The sequence below is a fragment of the Lepus europaeus genome, chromosome 3, assembly GCF_033115175.1.
Source record: "Lepus europaeus isolate LE1 chromosome 3, mLepTim1.pri, whole genome shotgun sequence".
In the NCBI taxonomy this organism is placed as follows: Eukaryota; Metazoa; Chordata; class Mammalia; order Lagomorpha; family Leporidae; genus Lepus; species Lepus europaeus.
The window spans coordinates 133780842-133802489 of NC_084829.1; the positions used below are offsets into that span (position 1 = coordinate 133780842).

General features: G+C 34.6%; 1 protein-coding gene across 4 annotated transcripts in view; it reads left to right on the top strand.

Annotated features, from left to right (window-relative positions):
- The window catches only part of EYA4 (EYA transcriptional coactivator and phosphatase 4), a 291369-nt gene that overhangs the window by 227728 nt on the left and 41993 nt on the right, over positions 1-21648 (top strand). For 2 of the 4 annotated variants that reach the window (XM_062186786.1, XM_062186787.1), the window contains exons 5-10: positions 8582-8674; positions 13107-13173; positions 14337-14479; positions 14612-14755; positions 16714-16793; positions 20901-21066. In XM_062186786.1, the coding sequence (XP_062042770.1) occupies positions 8582-8674; positions 13107-13173; positions 14337-14479; positions 14612-14755; positions 16714-16793; positions 20901-21066 (693 nt within the window). The remainder of the gene's footprint in view (positions 1-8581; positions 8675-13106; positions 13174-14336; positions 14480-14611; positions 14756-16713; positions 16794-20900; positions 21067-21648) is intronic. The other 2 variants (XM_062186788.1, XM_062186789.1) reach the window with 1 other exon arrangement.

The window sequence follows — 21648 nt, forward strand, 5'->3', positions numbered from 1 at the left end:
TTGTGCAGTCTAAAACTTTCTTTGTAAAGTTATGTGCATTGCAACTCACCTGTATTTAATAATATTTTACACCATACCCTTTATAGATTAACATTTTCCTTGTATATAATATTTATTTGTCTCTAAAATGCATCTTTAATTTCAGCTAATTAATTACAGAATTGCAAATGTATATGAATATTTAGTGATGACTTGTGGAGTAGGAACATGTACATTTAAACCTTAAATTATTTACAAGCAATAAGATAAAAAATTCAAGCACTCTGGCATCAGAACTGAGGTTCACTAATTACTATGTACATATGTTTAACTGAACTAAAACAGACCTGATAAACTAAAATGTAAATGTCATACAATAAAATTATAGATTGGACTGGGAGGTCAGAAATGGGTGCAAGCATTGAAGATTAGTTCATGTACACTCAGCGGGCATTCAGACAATGAACTCTTATACTGTTCCTCTTCTCAGGGGACAACATGACTGTTTTAAATACAGCAGACTGGCTGCTGAGTTGCAACACCCCCTCTTCTGCAACAAGTATGAGCGATGATGGTACACTGCATGTGTTTGGGTGTGTGGATTTGCTCCTCTCTTTTGCTGCCTGTTGCTGTTCTATGTTTGCTTCCCTTCTCTGTGGTTAGTGCTTATTAAAAAAAGGAGAAATGGACATACCCTTCAGTTATTTGTTGGTAACAGTTGGCTATGGTTTTCTTATCAGTGGATATTCTAATCTTAGACTCCCTAGATTGTAATATTCTTTCTTTAGATTTTTCATAATAGGTGCACACAATTGTTTGCTAGCTTCTTATTAGTTTATGGTGACGTTAATTCAGCCTAACAGTCATGTCCTTCAGAACAGTGGAAGCAGAATGAGCATAGATACAACTTAATCACCTTCAGAACCCACAGAATTTCCTAACTTATGAATCTTTTAGCATATCATATAGATATTTACTAAGTTACAGACTTTGGTGAATATTCCAGAGTACCTAAAGCAACATTAATAGCCAGTATCCTTTGAAAATTATCATCAATGTAAGCTATACACTTGAAATTATAAATTAAGTATCTCTAAATCTTTGAATTATAGGTATCAACTATATTCATGCACACACATATAAACAGACTTTCTCATAAATCAAATGCTAATAATGCTTTCAAAATTCAAAAAAAAAAGAAAACCATAAAATTATCACACCATGCAATTTTAGGATTAAAAAAGAAGAGCTCAGGCCTATCAGAAATATGTATTATAAGTAAACATTTAGAACAGACAAAGTAGGCTGGACCATGTTTCTCAGGTTAAACTGGAATATATGACCAGTGAATAAAGAGCACTTGGTCATGCTCATTGCTTCTAATTTTATAATTTTAGTTTTAAATGTTTTTCAAATTCACTCTTAAAATATACATTTTTGTACTTAAAACTATTCACATATTGACAAAATTCAGTGACTCTAGATTCTAACCCTGGAGCCTTTTCTGGCAAAGAGCCAGATAGTAAGTAATTTTGGCTGGGCAAGATTTTGGTGGGCCATGCCATGTCTGTCTCATCAGTTCAGTTTTGTCTTCATGATGCAGAAGCAAGCAATTCATACGTGAACGACTGTGGCTATATTCTAATAAAGCTTTATTTATGGGCCCTGGAATTTATATCTCATATAATTTTATGTGTCACAAAATTTTTTAATTTTTATTTTTTTAATATTTAGTATTTAAAAAACATTCTGACTGCCTCATGTGGACTTGGGCTTCAGGGACTTTGGGTCCAGGGCACCAGGGATCTAGATCTTGGAACTATGTTTATTAGCTGTGTTACATGGAACAAGTTATTAACCTCTCTGAGCCTTCATTTCTATAGGAAGAAAATAACAATTCTATGACATTCAAAGCTTTTGTCTTTAACAAGATAAGGTATACAAATTGTTTGCCAGTACTTTCTGTACACACCAGAATATCCTTCTTCCTTTGATTAATAATTCAACAATAATTGGGCAAGAATTTCACTTGATCTTAGCCAAAAGGCCAAGAAGCGATAGGCAAGAGTTTCTTAAGGAAAATGAAAACATGCATCATGTTAAAAGCCTCTCCAGTGTATGGTCAGATAACAAATTCCTTTGTTTTTACCAGTATATGTGCTGGGCCAAGGAAGGCAAACTTTTAATAGTAAATGTTAGGTGCATTTTGATTATTAATAATATAGTCCTTGTGGCATATTGATATGAAATTTTAATGAGTCTTAACGACTTTTTATGTTAAATATTTATGAAACAGCTGAGCATTTGTTGCATAATCTCTCCCACTGAGGATAAACTATTTCATTTTTAACTCTGGTTTTATTATTGGAATTAGGTCACTCTATAAAATACAATAAAAAAGCAAAAGTTAAAATATATTTAATTAATGGCTTTTCAAGATCTTTCCATTAACTTTGAGATATAAAAAATATAATTTTAATTAAAAGTTCTTTAGTAGTATAAATTGATACTGTCACTTGAAGATCCTATTATACCTTAGTGCTTGTTAAGTATGCTGCATTATTCCTTAAAGTGATTTAAAATGTTTCATCATCTTAATCCTAATTATATAATTTAATCTCCAGATTTATATTGGTCCTTAGGTTTCTTTTTCAAATTTTTATCACTTGTAAAAATATTAAAATTATCAAATTTAAAAGTAGACTAATTGCACCCATAATTTATCAAATAAATCTGTGGCCAGACTTCTAGTCCATATGATATCTGTTGGAAAAATTAATCCCCACTGAACAGATAATATGTAAAGAAATGAGTATAGATGTGTTGGAGTAAAATGAGTTTTGAACACTAAAATCTAAATTTCATAATATATTAACAAAAAATATTGTTCTTTTGGCATTTTTCACCCATTTACAAAGTTAAAAAACGATTCTTAGCTCACAAACCATACAAGAGCAGGCCATGGGTCAGGTTTGGCACACAGCCTGGTATTTACATAAAGTATGTAGGGCGTATAAACATGCATGCCTATCATATAAAAAGTTATTTCCAGATATGGGTGATTCCAGATACTGATTTGCTTAATGGTCTAAAGATTCATGATTACTTACATTTTTATGCCAAAATATCTAGCTCTGTTGAGTACACTTAGGGCAAGGCCTTTAAAAAAAGTGAATTTTCACTTTTTCACTTAACTAAAAATATATCAAGCTTCTGTGCTACACAAGGGGAACTCGGTGATCCAAGGAACATGCTACTGGCCATCTAGGGGCTGAAAGTCAAGCAGAGTGAAACAGACAAGAAAATGACGAGTACCGTAGAGCATTTAAGGTAGAAGCCTCGTGAAGGAAGGCAATATTTGATTCTGCATGAGATTAAAGAAATACTTCAAAGACAAAGTTTAGGAAAATGAAAAACCAGACATTCTAGTCAAATTTATTGTGTTTTGTATATTTGGAGTTGATATTTCAAAGAATCTTCCAAAGATTTGAGTATGTTAGATATTGATTCATATGATATTGATATTTGTTTCTGACTAGTATTATTTGTGCAGTAGAACTACCTACTGCTGTGACTCTGTTCTTTTTAGATTTTCCTTTTAGGATGGAAGTCATAAATTGCTTCATAAAATTATTTCACAAAATTAAATACTCCATGGATAGTTAGAAATGAAAGACACTTGGTACTCACAGCTTTATGAGTGAGTATATTGAATCAAACATAAATTGTAAGCTGTGCTTATTATTAAAACCAGTAGGCAATACTTATTGCTTTCCTGCAGTGTTATAAATTGTAACTTTCCTGATCTCTTTCTGAAATTCTTTGTAGAAGTTAAACTGCCAAAAGTCACTATGTGTGATTTTGTGATTTAGAAAGAAGTGTGCATGGAATTACATATGAGAATACTTCCAAAAGTTTGTGGGAAAATGGAATTAAGAGAGAAGTTTATTTTGGTTCAGTTTTTTTTTTTTTTCACAAGTTTGTGCATGTTAAAAGACATATCCCATGAACTTTTTTTAAGAGCTTTTGTGTACACTCATATATATCACTTGAAAAATTCCTTGTACCAAAGTATGCTCATCTTTTAATTCTATTTTTTCCACAAAATTTTTGAAGTACTTCATAGTCTTTCAAGTAAATTTCAAGGGAAGGCTTTTGGCTTGGCAGTTAGTATGCCTACATCCCATTTCAGAGTACCTGGGTTCAACACCTGGCTTTAGCTCCTGGCTCCAGCTTCCTGCTACTGCAGGCCCTGGGATGCAATGAAGGCTCAAGTATTTGGGTTCCTGCCACCCCTAAGGAAGACCTGGATTATTCCTGGCTCCTGTCCTTTGCCGACTTTTGTGGAGTGAGCCAGTGAATGGGATCTCTCTCTCCCTCTCTGCCTTTTAAATAAACAAATAATTTAAAAATAGACACATGAGTTTAAACACAGGTTCCTGAAGATGAAATGTAAAATGTAAATTAGTTGTGTCACTTTTCAAGGATTAAGCCTGATATTGCAACAAATGAAGTTGAAATCTGAATTATGTCAATAAATCAAACTTTCTTAAAAAATAATAAAGCACACTAATGGTATATTAACATTCTAAAGATATTCTCAAGAGATAAAATTAAATTTTCTTTGAAAATACATGTATGCAGATAGGATTGAAACTTGGGATGTGAAAAGAGGAAATAAATGATTTATTAGCCATAATCAACACCTAATATTAAGCATGTATGACCTTGATTTAGTTTAAAATTATCAGTTATTTTTATAGCTTAAAATAAAAAATCCTTCCATATCTGTGTATGCATATATATTTTTTTTCACTATTCATATGTATGAAGAGCAGCCAATTTGCAAGTAGATAGGTAGTGATATGGGGAGACTAACAATACAAGTATTTCTTAACATGATGGTTCTGTGAAATCACTTTAAAAAGGCATTTTATCCCAGTTTCAGAGAAATTAGCTTTTACTCACTTATTTTGAGAATGTGAAAGAATAAAACCTCAAAACTCTTCAACTGGGGGCATTAAAATGTGATTGTGGCTTTTGAATCGAAACATTTGGTGTCAAGTTTACTTTTGTTGGAAAATGTGTTTCTGTCCTATAGGTTTCTGTTTCTGGTTTATAGAATGTCATGATTTCAGATGCTGTCCTGAATAAAGCTAAATACCCCTGTTAGTTTTAGAAAAACAAAATATAGTTTAAAATACATTTGAATATATCAGAGAGAATACACTGGTTATCATTTGGAATGAGGATTTTTATAAGTTTTAGAAAAGTCGGAAGGCTTGTTTTGTTAATGAACATCTTTCCAATTCTGCCTTTAACAGATTTAATAAAAAAAATTTAAAACTTTCTTGCCCTTAGGAAAGTGTATGTTATACCCAACTTGAAGTGTAAAAACAAAAGCAAGACAGAAGAAAATGGAATGAACTACAAATATACTATATTTGGAACTTTGCTGAAAATGATTTCCATTTCTCAAGCTTTATCTACAATTATTATGCAGTGGTCACAGCAATTCCCTGTTTTATGAATATCAAGATAATACTTCTTGGTATTCTAACATCTCTTTATTAAATCAATTAATAATATAAGGCATGTTGATTTCACCTTTCGATTTCTCTATTGCTGAAAAAATCAAATTGTTTATTATTATCTAATGTTACCACTTTCCTTTAAAAAATTAAAACAACTTTACATCTTACTTGGAGCTAAAGAGATGTTTGCTGATGCTCACTGCTTTAAGTGAAATAATTTATTTTCTGTGACAGCATAATTGATTTTTTTCCTCTTTTCTCTTTTGTTCTTACTTGCATAGGAAAAATCATTTTACCTTAATGTGTGCCATTTCCCCCACATGTTAGCATCTGTTTTGTTGAATTGTCATTTTAAAATCCATGCACCTTAATACTCTGAAAATACCTTAATCCTGTCTTCACACACTTTCTAGGGAATACTTTTACTTAGAACATGAGCTTTATTTTTGTTTTTTTACCAAATGCTGACTTTTGTAATTTTAATGAGCGATGTTGCCAATATAATGAATTGGAACAAAAACTCTTTCTCCCTCTTCTTTCTCCTTTTGGCTACCTAAAACTTTCAAATTGAGGGGATTGTAATCAAAACCAATACTGAGTTTTTGAAATCAAATCTCAAATCTGGAATTCAAAACTATGAAATGAATTTTCATGTCTGGCTTTAGACCAGTTTTATCAGACTCAACTCATACGTGAAACACACATTACTGGTAGTATAATAAACCTATTTTACAAATACTCCTGTAGATACAGACAAATTTATAGTAGCCATGGTTACCCTCCAAGTTTTGCTGAAGGCTTTGGACCAAGCCTACTTATCATTGATATCAGAAGTCAGATGTGGATGTTGCATTGCAAAGAGTAGCCTTTACACCTACCTAGGCCATAGTCTTGATCTTTATACAAATGAAAGCATTTCTGGATTAGTTAATGCTGCCTAAAAGGCAGTATGGATTACAGTTTGGGTTCAGAAAACACACTACCTAATTTCAAATTCTAACTCTCATTAATTATGTGAATATGGGCAAGTTATTGAACTTCTTTGTGCCTCCATTCCCTCATCTGAAACATGAAGATGATAGTATTATCTGCTGACTTCTATGAGGAACAAATAATCTGATGCCTGAAAAGCACAGAAATAGCTCCTGGATGTATCAAGTATGTTTTCACTGTGTGCTGCTGTTGCTACCTATTTTAAAACCTACTTGTTGTGTTTTAAAATAGATAATGAGAAAGAAATATAAAACATACCTTAGAATCCTCTTCCAGTATTTTTCACTTGCATGTTTAATAAGGTGTTCCTAATGACTCTGTCTAGAAGATAGCCACCTTCTCACCATGGTATGAGCCTCTGTGAGAAACCACACCTGAAGGCAGCCTGTTAAGGTGGAAAGATCGTTGAGTGTTGGAGCTATACACCTGAATTTAGACTGTAGCTCTTCCTTATCTTGCATTGTAACTTATCCAGGATCCTCAGTCCACCAGAGTATACACAGTTTTCTTTGTATAAGTTGGATATCATTATTTGTATCCACCAGGATTATTTTAAGGGTTAATTAAATGTACATCATTTAATACATAGTAAACTGTGTAAATAAAGAATAATTTTGGAGTGATAAATAACTTAGTAATGGTAAGTATAGTTATCAATCAGATATAACTGTAGTAAGAATTGCTATGCAAAATAATACTCAAAACTAGTAATGATGATTCATTATTTATCATTACACAATTGATTAAACACTACTCCTCAAATTATTTATCATTACACAAATGATTAAACACTACTCCTCAAATTATTGTTACTATTAGAAAGTCAACCTTACATTTCCCCTTTGATAGGATAAGGAATCCAACTTTATTTACTTCCTCTTTTCAACCTTTACACTTCTCTGAATTTTCTATCGAGTTATCATGTCATTTTCAATCATCTGTCCTAAATTAACCATGGTTCGCTGAGGGTGTGGTCAATTCAGCTAATGTGTAAAAAGCATAATCATTATTGCATGTTTTCCCATAAACCAATTGCCTTTCTAACAATGTAATACTACTGACTTTATTAGTTGGTGGCTAGCCTGTGAGCTCCACTACTTTTTGCTGTAATTGTTCCTAATTGGCTAGTCTTCAGTTTCTTCTTTATAGTCTTTGGCTTGCTTCTCAGTTATTTAACTGTCATTCCATATACGAGCAGAAAGCATAAGAGGTGTTAATCAGAAAGTAACTTAGTTTATTTCTTTGCTGCTGTGGTATGTGTAGTGGGTGTTGCCAAAAAGGGAAAATATGGTGTGACCAAATGGGTAGAGGGTTTATCACTGTCCCCTCCTTGTTGCAACTAATAATTGTAATGTGTGCCAGGCTACTTCATTGTCAAGTGAGGATCCTGTCAAAAAATACACTGCCTCGGAGTGTTTATGACATAGTGCAAGTGTTTTCAAAAGAGATACTTGTGGCTGTAAGAAGTGATCTCTGATTCCAAGCTTAGCTTTAAAAATGACTGTACCATTAAAATGACTGTACCAGCAAAATACAAAGCCCAACACATAATGTCCCCTAAGTCTTTTTTTAAAACAGAATATTTATTGAGTGCCTCATTTTGCACCCAGCGCAGGAATAGGCCCATGGTTTCTGTGTTTGCCTTTACCTCCATTATACTCTTATGAAATCAGAAATTTTAAAAAGCATCTTCCGGGAAGAATAAAATATAAGCTAGTCAATCTCTCTGTTATGATTTGGATTATATGTGCTGAAGACTGACTCTTTTTTCTGTCTGTTGACTATACCAGAGTGTGCTTAGGTGAGTTAAAACTGCAAATATGTGTATTGCTGTTTCACTCTTTAAGGCTGACTGCCTTTCAAAGCCAGCCAGAGAGACCTAGTTCAGAGGATTTTAGATTAAATCCTCTGTAAATGCATGTCCACTTAGAAGCTAAATTAACAGAACTGTCCTCATCAACTTCTCCAGTTTTCTCTTGCATGCCCACGGTAGCTAGAAAAATCACTAGTAGAACAGTCAGGGTCTTTGATATAAATTTAGAAGGAAACTCACATGTCCTTATTCTTCTACGTAGTGTCTCTTCTTGCAGTCAAAACAGAGCCCCTGAACAGCAGTGAAACCACGACCACGACTGGAGATGGAGCGCTTGACACTTTTACTGGGTCAGGTAAAGCCTTTAGCTCGTGTGTCGTTACATTCACGCTGGGGTATGCGCACATCCTCCTCCTTGTGAATAAGCAGCACAAACATCAAAGCTGTTAGAACGCTGAGCTCTATAAAGGTAGCAATAAATTCACTTTTTTGGAGAACTACTTGTCATAAAACTGTGTCTTTTTGGGAATTAGGTTTGGAATCATTTTGCCAGCTTTACAGCTGACAGCAAAACAGTCCCATGACTTTCTTATTAGAGATAAGCAGAGTTGGCTTCCTCTGCAATTATTTTATACGGTATTTAATTAATTTAATAATTAGGTTGTAGTAGCCGACTTTGTTCCCTCCACTTGCTCATTTCAATTACATTAAAACTGCCTTTGGTCCAACATTCTAGATGTAAAACTATCCATTTGGTTCCTTCTAAATAACCTTATTTCCTCCCTGGGTTTAAAGAACTCCTCCTGTGTAAGCAGCTGAGTGACAAGTATTAAAGGTTAATGGGCTGCGGGAGAGCACATGCTGGTCGCATTAGAACCCAGCCTGGGAGAGCACTCCTGTGCTTCAAAGCCAACAATGGTGTGTCTTTAAACATCAATCCTTTTTAAATATAAATACCTGATAACTCCCAGCTGGGCACATGGGCATGAATTAAGTTGACTTAGTTAAAGTGTTTTTATTTTTTTAATTACAGTATTTACCTTGGCATATTATCTGATGAAAAGATTTTCTTTTAAACCTGAGGAGGAACGTGTATCAGAAGGATGAAAATTAAACCTAGAGAAGTATTTATGGCAATTAAATCTTGCTTCTGTTATTTTACTTTAATATAGAGTATTTTGCATTTCTCCATGCTCACCTATGCAAGGGTTTTATGTAGGCATGCTTTACGTGAAACAAGTTGAGGTATGACTTTAAATATGATGTCATTATGGCATATATTTAATTTTTGTATATACAGATGATTCAATTTTATTGCTTCACACTGACTGGAAGCAGTTGCCATGTATTCACATAAATATCAGTACTGCAAACAGAAGTAAATAGCAGTACATAAACCTTGCATAGGGACTTATATGTACCAATCCACACCCTTTCTAGGAATTCACCTGCCTCCCAAAAGATAGGTCCCACCATTACTATTCTATATTTCTCACTTACCATGACTCAAAGTAAAAGTATAAGAAAAATATTTTAAGGAAAAATGTGAAATTATTAATTAACTGCTGGCATACTTCAGTAGTGCACTCCAAGCTAGTGGAAAACTGAATGATAAAACCATAGAAGTTCACCTTAGAAGGAATTCCAGAGCTCTCTGATCATTTGAAGGGCAATACCAAGGTAAACAGAGAAGTTTCCGGTGGTTGCATCAAGGCCTCATAACTGGTCACTGACTCCAGAGCCAGGTGCTGACCACCAGTCATGGGTTTTAGTCTATAATACTCCATCAGAAAACATAAATATGAGAAAGAAGTGGGTGTGAACAGTCATCCTTTTTGAAATTCATTCACTCATTTTATTTACAGACATTTTACCAGTTCTTTTAAGAACTCTCTAGGACGCTACTTCCCAATAAAGTAGCCACTAGCCACACATGACTGTTGAAACTCAAAGGGACATTTGGTAAAAATCCATAATTTTGTTTCTAATCAAATTAGCCACAATTGAAGCATTCAGTAGCTGCCTATGCTCAGTGGATACTATATTGGACAACTGAGATATTAAACATTTTCCAGCACTTTAGAAAGTTCTGTACATCAGCAATGGCTTAGGGTAGGTATTCTCAATAACACTATTAAAATTTTTGCTAATTCTTTACTATTAGGGAGCTATTGTCTTCATTACAAAATGTCCATCAGAATCTTTGCATCTACCCCAGAATGCCAGTAGTACCCCCAGTTATGACAACCAAAAATATCTCCAGACATTTAGATGTCTTATTTCTCGTGAGAGTCACTGATCTAAAATGTGTGAAAATGAGAGTAAAACCTTAAATAGTTTGACACCAACCTCTGAAAAGTTCATGATAGATATACAGAGTTCACTCTAATTGTTCTTAGGGACATTTTGAAGATGAGCAGTTCTTGCTTCCTTTTGTGTTCAGAAATAATGAGGCACAATAGGTGGAGTGTGTTGGGTAATTGACTATGATTGATTAGTTGACAATGGGGAAGTAAATTAAAGCTTTTCCAGAGATTAGACTGCCCTTAGTAGGAAGAGTTTTTATTTGATTGGCATATCACAACTCACTTTAATCCAATTTTGTTGTTATCAGTTATCCACAAATTTTGAGATAGAATAATGTATACATTTCATTAAAGAAGCATAAACTGTTTTACATTTCTTATGTGAACATCTTTATTTTCTGGGACAAAGGTTTTACAGTCTATGTAGGAAGTTAAAATGTGGACATTAATATGAAATGTTAAAGGTTAACGGAGCCTTGATAGTGTGAAAGTCCACTGTTTGGATGATGTGAAGGTTCACTTTTTAGAGGTAGAAAGTATCCTATATATTCAGAATTGCGTTTATATATTTGTTTTTTTTCCTGAAATATATAATTCTGCTCTTTGTTTTATTTAATAAAAAGCCTTTGCAATTAATGTTTCTTTTCATTGTTTGATGTATCTCTGAGAAAGTCTTGTATTTTACAATCTTGAGAATAACTAATATGTGTAACTGAACTCTTCAGTGTACCAAGGTGAAATTCCATAAGAAAAGACAGAACAACCTGGAATTAAGCCTCATTTACTGTATTTTCTCAAAACAGAGTATTCACTATTGGGAGTAATAATGAGACTGAATTTCTCATGGAATAACACTATTGCTATACAATGTACCTTTAGCCCCATGGTTTTAGTATAGACTGCTCTCATTAAGTTAATTTCAAAGTTTCAGACATTAAGTTTTTAAGAAATAAGTAGCACAGGAATGGTTTCATGGTCAGTTTATTTTCAGCTATACAAGGGGCCTTTAAAATTTTATGGAAATTACATAATAAGAAAAACTAAGCATTAATTTCAAAACTGTTTTGTAGCAGGATAAACTAATCTTTTAATTTTGGAAATACCTTATATGTATATAGAAAATTCATTTTAATTTTTGTTGTTGAAAATGCTTAGAATATAACACCCGTACTCATAGCTGATAATTTCAAAACTGATTTATAATATTCCTGAACATATGTTTACTGCATAATTGTTATAAAAACTAAAATACACTTTTCATACTCAGTGCTTATAGGCAAAATAGCACTTTAAACACATTAAAGTCTGCATGTTTATGAAGCAATAGATCACAAGGATACTTCATAGCATTTTGGTACAGAAATATATCATGTTTCATAAAATAGTTAGCAACCTAAACCTATTTGTCACTTTTACAATTCTCAAAGTTTAGCTCCAGAATTACTCTGAACAACTTAGAAAGGACATCGTACTTTGAAGTATAACCATGATGGATTAGACTAAACTAATTCCAGCACTGCATTGTGTACTACTTTAATCTTTCTGAAAAGTGAATGAACAGCAGATGGCCTAATAAAGACACTCTGTGTGCTTGCCCAGTATGGATTAGCTCTGAAGGGACTGGCTCAACACTTTAGAGTCCATATATTTGCAATACATCTGTCTTAGTCAAGGCAGATGGTTAAAGGAAAGAGAAACTTCCAAATTTTTGGATATAGTCCAGTTTGAAGTTGTACGTTTAGGTGAAATTTAAATAGGATCTGACTTTCTTTTTTAAATTCTTCTCAGAAAAGTTTTATCTCTGGTAGTTCAAAATATATTTGTAAATATGTTGCTACTGCATTTCTTGATGATGTTCCTAAAAGTGTTTCATTGTCACCCCTAACTTTCTAGGTGTATTCTATTACTACAATACTTTGGGTTCTGCACTTTTTAACTACTCATCTGATTGGTAAAATTAAGGAAAATAGGAAACAACAGCATTTGCAATTATAAAATGAAGGATGAAACATGAGATTTTTCTTGATTTGTAGTGTATTTGAATTAAATACGGAACAAGATCAATATACAGTGCCATAATATTTGGAATTTAAAATGTAAAGGTTACACATTTAAAATTTTTTCATATCATAAAAGCTCAATTACCCTATAATCAAATATGTTTATTCATAGCATAATACTTAAGAGCATGCTAGCAGTATGAGAAAATCAAAGAGTGGTAGATGATTGGTAAGAGGAATGTTCACTGCATGCTCTTAGAACAAACCTTGAAGTGGTTTAATTAGGAGAAAGTTTTTAGGCAGCTATTCCACTTTAGAAAATGCATTTTAGAAAATGACTTCTCTGTTTTTTAATAAAATAAATTAATTTTTGAAACATGTGTTTAACATTTTAATGATTTCTTCAAACTGGTTATGTACACTGTAGTGAAATGGATTTATGAAGCAGCATTTTGTGCACTGGTTTGTTTGTGTCTTGCAGTAATAACAAGTAGTGGCTACAGCCCCAGATCAGCGCATCAGTATTCCCCACAGCTGTATCCTTCCAAGTAAGTAGTCAGTAGATTCTTTCAGGTTTGCTGGAATGATTTTCCCAAATTATAATTACTAATTTGTATTCATATAATATAACAACTTTAAATTGGCAAACATGTACATCTATAAGTGTATCATAGATATGTGGTTGATATATATTACTTGGATATGTCATAAATACAGATAAATATCTTGTATAAATTAGAAATACCAACTTTTATCTGGATACTTCCCTTCATTCTAGATATTTATACCTTGAGGAAAACTTCAAGCTCAAGCCTGAATATATTTTATTTTTAATGACAATTTAAAAGTACTGGCTGCTTTGAATCTAAAGGGATTACATTTTATACAAACATCTACATTCATGATTCATGCCATCTTAGAAATATTTTCATTGGATTTCAAGTTCTAATTAGCATATTTTTGGAGAATATGCTTTAGTGGTTTTTTTTGCCTAAGGTATAATCTACCTCATTGAGGACAGGAATAGACATTTCACATTAAACTAGGTTGAGTTTGTATCTGAATTTGTTTGGAATCAGCCAGCTGAGCCAAGATGCTTGCTCCTGAAACATGCCCATTTAAAGATAACAGGTTATTTTCTGCAGTGTCCTGAAGTAAAGGCTGAGGATTGGATAGCCAGGGAGAATGCTACATAAAATGAAACATTGTGTAGAGAATGACATTACATTATTTCTCAGGAAGCCTCCTCCCTGGTTTTTGTTTCTGTTTGTGTTTTTGTTAAAATTTCCTATTGAAAGGCTTTTGAATAGACTTCCTAAGTCACAGCGTAGCAGATTACTCCTACTGTCTGCACATGGTATTGTGCTCCGGAAGGTAGAAATTAACCATACATGCTACATTTTCTGCATTTACATATTAATTGGAGTACTATTTCAGATGTAAATAAACATTTTTAGATTCAGAAGATACTTCAGATACAAGACTGAAACCAAATTCCTCATTTTACAGATAAAGTATAGACTTAGGCAGTTTGTTCAAGGTCACTGGACTTGTTTGTAGCAGAGCCTGGTCTTTCGTAGGCTGTTAAAGCTACATTATGGGTACGGAGGAAGATTACTTGCTGGATAGTATAGGACTTCACTGAATCTAAGCTGTCTGAATTAATATGCAGTCTTTGTTGCCACAGTAATGCTATTTTTCTGATATTTAGGCCCTATCCACACATTCTTTCTACACCAGCAGCTCAAACAATGTCTGCCTATGCAGGCCAGACTCAGTATTCGGGGATGCAGCAGACAACCGTCTACACAGCCTACTCACAGACAGGACAGCCCTACAGCCTGCCCACTTATGGTATTTCACGTCTTCTATCTTCTCCTTCTTTGGTTAAAAGCAGGTAATCCTGCTGGCTAATAGTTTTGTGTTCTGTTGTACATGAATATCATCTGACTAATCAAGTGGTTTGTTCATGCATTTCCTGAACAGATTTGGGTGTGATGTTGCCCGCCATCAAGACAGAGAGCGGACTTTCCCAAACTCAGGCTCCATTGCAGAGTGGCTGCCTCAGTTACAGCCCAGGATTTTCTACTCCACAGCCAGGCCAGACACCATATTCTTACCAAATGCCAGGTAAGTAGCCACACACAAAAAGCGTTAGCTGAGAACTAATTCTTTGAGTGAGACTCCTTGGTTCCAGACTAAGAATATCCGGTCATGAAATCAGTTTTAAACTTTACCACTGCTCACACAGTTTCTTAAGAAAGACAAATAACTGAGCAGAAATATGTTGAAAACAGTTGAATATACATCAAGAAACATGACCCATACCTAATGTAAATACTTAAGTTTAAGCTGCATAACATCGGCAGGAAACCAAGGCCAAGCAAAGCAAGCTCAAAGCCAACCACCAGGTTAGTCACACGTTTGGTGTCGAGTTAAGCGATTTAAAAGATTCATTGCACACACCAGTATTTTCTTTTCTGTATTCCTTAGGTATGTAATGCTGTTTTGATTATATTTAAAAGTGAATTAGCACTTTTCTAAGTTTTACTTATCACCGAGTGATGGAAGATTTTTTCTTCATTCCTGAAATACCTCTCTCCTATTGATGCTGTATTTCTTGAAGTAACTACATATTTATATAATTTGCACCCCTCCAGACTTCAATAGGGGTCATCTTTTATCTTATATTGTTTTTGACTCCTATTAAAAAATTATATTGATCTTTGTGTAATAGTTGCAGCAAAAATGTTTATTAGCATTAAAAGCATTGAAAGTTCTTACCTGTCATTTTATCTGTGTTGTTAGTCATAAATTTGGGGCTATATTAATATATTTGAATCAACCAATATCAACATTTTATGAAACAGCAGGTCTCATTTACCTAGACTGTAGGTTGAAACATATTTGAGTACATGCCATGGCCACAGTGAACCACACAGTTTCAGTGAGCAGGCTGACAGCACTTTTTTTTTTTTTTTCTGCAAATACATTTGTATTGGCTCTTTCAGGCTAGATTTAGTGCATTGATTACCTAATATATCAGTAGTCAAAACATGTTGATAGCCGGCGCGACAGCTCACTTGGCTAATTCTCTGCCTGCAGCGCCGGCACCCCGGGTTCTACTCCCGGTTGGGGTGCCAGTTCTGTCCCAGTTGCTCTTCTTCCAGTCCAGCTCTCTGCTGTAGCCCAGGAAGGCAGTGGATGATGGCCCAAGTGCCTGGGTGCTGTACCCCAATGGGAGACCAGGAGGAAGCACCTGGCTCCTGGCTTCGGATTGGCGCAGCGCACCAGCTGTAGCTGCCATTTGGGGTGTGAACCAACGGAAAAGGAAGACCTTTCTCTGTCTCTCTCTCTCTCTCTCTAACTCTGCCTGTCAAAAAAAAAAAAAATGTTGATATGTTCAGTTGCCTCAGTAGTCTGATTTTACTCCTTGCCAAGTACTTTCTATAAGAACACATGTTTTCTTAAGAATCTATAATTGATAGTTCACTTGTTTTTGTCCTAACTTTAAAGATCCATGAATTTCAGATCTGTAGTAAAGTTTTAGAAGGCTCTCAAAACTTAATCTGAATACTAATTCAATTATTTATTTTTTTTATAGAAAGGGCATGAAAGAGTAAAATGGCAAGGAACTCCAAACATCATTCTCATTGTGTTCTGTATGTTTATTTCCTACATCCTAACCCGGTCCAAATATTTAACTTAAATGATTTTATATGCAAATGCAGTTTATGTGATGATTTGAAATTTCCAGTGGCTTCCTGGGACTAGACTCAGAATATATAGTATTTTGTTCTTTGAGTAGCCCTGCACTTGCAGACAACCCTTGAATGTTAGCCTCAGTCCTGGCGGAGACTTCCCATGTGTTCCTGTTTAGAACAACAGACTTCCATAGAAAAGACTCTACCAATTGGTACAGCAGGGATCATGACAAGCATATTTTCCGAAACACTTTCCCAACTTCAGATTTCACTGACTTTGCAACAGAATACAAATATATTTCTATTGTGGAATTCTTCAAAGTGAAATATTTTCATCGCTTTACAAGGAATACTTCTTAAGTGCAATTTGTTCTTTACCTCTAGGTTCTAGTTTTGCACCATCATCTACTATTTATGCAAATAATTCAGTTTCCAATTCAACGAATTTCAGTGGTTCACAACAGGTATGGTGTTTATATTTTTATATCCATTTCAGATTTATGAAGAATACTTTCAGGTTATCATACACATGTGTACTATTCTAGAAAAGGTTTCTCTATTCAAAATTAAGATAGTGTTTCAGGATAGTAAGAAGTTTGCTATCCAGAAATGTTGTGATATATGTTGATTTGGCTGTTTTAGACTTTTCGGTTGCTGCACGTTTATTCTTTAAACATTTAGCTATATTTATTTTAATTACTTGAAATGGAGTTACAAAAGTGTATTAGATATTTTCCTATTATCATAAAATGTACTATGCAATTTTATTTTTTCTTGATAAACACAGTTATCATGAAAATCAACAGGTTGAGCTGTGGTCAATCATAGGATAGTACTGTAGACCATATTACATTTTCAATCCTGGAAAATATTGTTTGTTATTAAGCAAATTGACTCTGGAACTACTGTCGGCTCTTTAAGTTTAAAAAATTTTATTTATGTGATTTCTTTTAATAAATTCTTGATTCCTGCTTTCCTGATGGCTGTTATTTTTTGCCTTTGTGACTGTGCCTACTTTTAGTAGACATTGCTCCTCCTTCTAATTGTGTTTCCTTGTTAATTTTAAAAGCCAGCTTGTTAAAATACTGTGTGGAACAAGACTGAGTGTCCATGAGTGAGTGAGTCATCTGAAGTATGTTGATACTTCAGATTAATGTGTTCTTATTTCCTGGTACTTAACCATGTTCAGAGTAATTGAAATTGAAGAGTAGCTGATTTCTGGGCAGCCAGTGCACTATTTTAGTTTAAGAAGATTACTAGACTTTTCCATATTCTAAAATGTAAGTTATTGCACAAGTGTTTTTTCTTTGGATTTATTGAAGAAATTCTGTCCATTCGTCTAATTTGGTTCTGTTAACATGACAGAGGATAAAAAGGAAATATTGATTATTAAAATAGTATGGAGTAATATTATGATGGCATTAAACTGTATAATTTGGAATTAATTGGAAAAAATGATATCCTTTGACAAATCACACATGTAACGTGAGTCAGCATGCATATTTGATTTAAAAAACTGAGAATTTTTGATTACTTAATTATATTCACTTATTTATTGATACAGCAGGGATTTATTTTGCACCTGTTATATATATATAACATATATGTTATATGTTAGGGTTTTTACTAGACCTGAAGGATTGAAATTAGTAATTAATTGTTCCCTGTTTCTAGAAGAGCACAGTCTTCCTAAAGATATAGAATTTGGACAGAAAGATCTAATGAGTATAATCATGGAAATATATACTAGGCAGAGTGACACAAGAATCAACTTCACTCTACTTGGGAATATTTCAAAAAGATTAATAAAAGAGAAGAAAATTTATTTATAAATATTTAATCAGAAAACAGAACCAATTATATCTAAGTACATTGAGATCAGCATAAAGCACAATTGTTATTTTGGACTATGGTCTGTGTACAAATGTATTCTTTTATCAAGTACTTATTCTCAATATTGGAGGATACGAAGGTGATGGCAGAAGTGGGTCAGTTCTGAGTCCTGTGTCATGGAACTTGCAGCCTATTGAGAGAAACAGACAGCAATCTAAAAAACACACAAATAAAGAGACAATTAGAAAGTATGAAAGGAGAGAACAGTACCCTATTAAAATATTAATAGAAATCAAATTTTGAAGATGAGAGGCTTTGTGGAAGATTTATATGCTGGAAACCACATATATGGCAGAACTGTGCTCTTCTAAGAGTTAGGCAAGACTTTTTCAGCAAAGAAACCGTGAAGGAGGGGACACTGCATGTGTCATTGAGCTTACAGAAGGCTGGCATTTAATAAGTGCATGGGGGAGTGGGGAACCACATTTGCAGAGATAAGGCAGGGCCAGCTCTCATTGGGCCCTATGATTTACAGGAAGGAATTTGGATTGTTTTCCAAGCCAAATGAGAAGTTATTATATTACTCTGACTTCAGGGTCTTTGGCAAAAGTCAAAGATGGAAACAAAGAGAAAAATTAGAAAATGAGCATGTTGGTTGCAATAGGACATAAAAGTAGTTTAGATGATGATAGTGGAAATGAATAGAAGGAGAGACCTTCTATTGTATGTTTGAGTCCACAAAACTGTTTTCTGAGGCTAATCATCTGGACTTTCTTTGTCCTCTGAGGATATTAGCAGGTTACCAGGTTCAGCACACAGATGTGAGAGGGAGACTCTGGGTTCTAATTCTGTTCTGAAACTTAGCTGTGTGACCTTGTGCAAAGCACTTAACCCCTTGGTGCTCCAGTCTCCTTCCATGTAAAGCACAGATAATTATACCACATGGAAGGTTGTCTGGATTAGGTGAGTAAATCTGTGTAAGCCCTTAAACAGTGCCTTGACACAAAGTAAGTTCTGTGTACTTTCTCTCACTGTTTTATTCAGAAAGGTGCTGCTAGGAGCTTCATTCAGATTTTGATAAGAGATATTTTTCTTGGCTCATAATTGATACTGGAGAAGTTGATCCTCTCTGATAATACACACAATGACTTATGTGAAAAATTTCCATTTTTGAAACCACATCAAACATGGATATTTGTTCCATTCAGAACATGTCACCTCAAGGGATCTTAATTCTGACAAAGGACTTGTCATTACTGATACTTGGGTTAAAACATGCTGGATATTAAATACTGATTATCACAACAGAACCTGAGCCATCATCTTCATATGTAAAAGGGTTTGGAAAAATCATTTTTATCGTTCTCCAGTTCTAAAAATTTTTAAATAAAAAACAGTTCCAGGGAATTGGTCCAATGCTTTCATTTTCTTCTATAACAAAGGGGTGTGGGAACCAAATATTTGAATACTTCACTAAGGACTTCAAGTCAAGGCCATGGATGGTGCATGTTTGTGACAGGTTAGCTAAGAACATCTCTTAGTCATTGTATTTTATTTGTTATTTCCTGCCAAGAGACAGAATCTTCAAGGGTAATCTAGAAGGGGGACAAAAATTACAAAAATGCAGATTGATGTCTGCATGTGACCTGGGAGGGGCAGCCACAGCTGTCCCTCAGTGGCAATGCTGGAAGATGTATTAGAACTGTTTCCATCTCTGTTCCACTTCAAGTGCAAAGGTTGTGAAGATGTAAGTCCTTGGATAAGTAACTATGGAAAGCAAAATGAAGAGTATGCAATGCTTGGGGCCAGTGTTGCAGCATAATGGGTAGAGCTGGAGGATGCATTGCTGGCATCAAATATAGGTTCCAATTTGGGTTCCGGCTGCTCTACTTCCCATCCAGTTCCCTACTAATGGCCTGGAAAAAAAAGTGGTGGAAGTTGAAGACAAGTGTTTGGGCCCCTGCCACCCATGTAGGATGCCCAGATGAAGCTCCTGGCTTCTGGCTTTGGCCTGGCCCAGCCAGGGCTGTTGCACCAATCTAGGGCGTAATCAGTGGATGGAAGATCTCTTTCTCTCTCTTCTCTGTAACTCTGACTTTCAAATAAATAAACACAATCTTTTATTTCAAAAAAAGAGTATGCAAACTTTATATGGATTTAAATTTCCGTGCTGGACCTGGTTTCCAAAAAATCATAAGGGTAGTTCATTACTATGCATATATAAAAGATACCCACAGGAGTAGGCAAATGACCTAGCTTGTAAGATTCCACCTGTGTCCCTATCACAGTACCTGGGTTCAATACCCAGTAGTGGTTCTAGATTCCTGTTTCCTGAAAGTACATACTCTGTGTTACAGTAGTGATGGCTCAAGCAGTTAGGTCCCTGGGACTCATGTGAGAGACCTAGATTGAGTTCCTGGCACCCAGATTTGTCTGCTGTCTCACAATGCCCACGAGCCACTGCAGCATTTGGGGAGTAGACCACCAGCTAGACAGGGCTCTCTCTCTTTGCTTACCTCCTTGTTTCCTTCTCTATGTGTGTGTCTGTCTGCTTCTTGAATAAACAAAAATTGTAAACAAATATACACACAAAATAGTATCTGTTCTTAGGATCAGCTCAAAGCTGTGGACTCAATGCCATGTAGCCTTCAGTGATAGACCAAAGTGATTGGTTTTCTTTAGTGGATGCTGGAGAGTAATTTCTCTTTCAAACATACCCATTTCAATTATTGTTTCAGGATTATCCATCCTACACAGCCTTTGGCCAAAACCAGTATGCACAGTATTACTCAGCATCCACATATGGAGCGTACATGGCATCAAATAACACAGCTGATGGGACATCATCATCAACCTCAACCTATCAGTTGCAGGAATCTCTCCCAGGACTGACCAGCCAACCAGGTATACATCTTCACCCAGGTGAAAGACTTTTGTATGTTTTTTGAAATGTTATACTATGGACAAAGCAAACATTAAAAAAGAAAAAGGAAAGCTCCCAGATAATTGTGCTGGTGTTTAATCTCTGTTATACAGCACCCTGTATAACATGAAACTCCTCTGCCATTCCAGAAAACCCTTCCTATGGAGAGGTAGGAGATTTCCATCTCAGATTGAGTGAGTATATATGAATTTGGCTATAAAGAGGTGAATGGACCTTCTGCAAGACTCTTTTATTTTTTTACAAACTTGACAACAGAGAAGTGTTGTAATATTTAATCCTTGGGGTATTACTTGTCTCCTTGATGCCAGAGAAGCTGCATAGCTCCTTTACCTCTGTGAGTCAGGGACCATTTCCTACAATACTAGGGTTTGATGAATCAGTGGCAGCTAGCTTAACATTTTTGTGTTATTCACACATGCTTAAAATCTATTTTATTTTTTATTACCTGAAGCTGTTTTCTTCCTATTGGAATTGTATTTGACACAGCTCAAGTTAAAAGGAAATTTAATAAAGATTCAGCAATCCCAACTAAAATTCAAGGA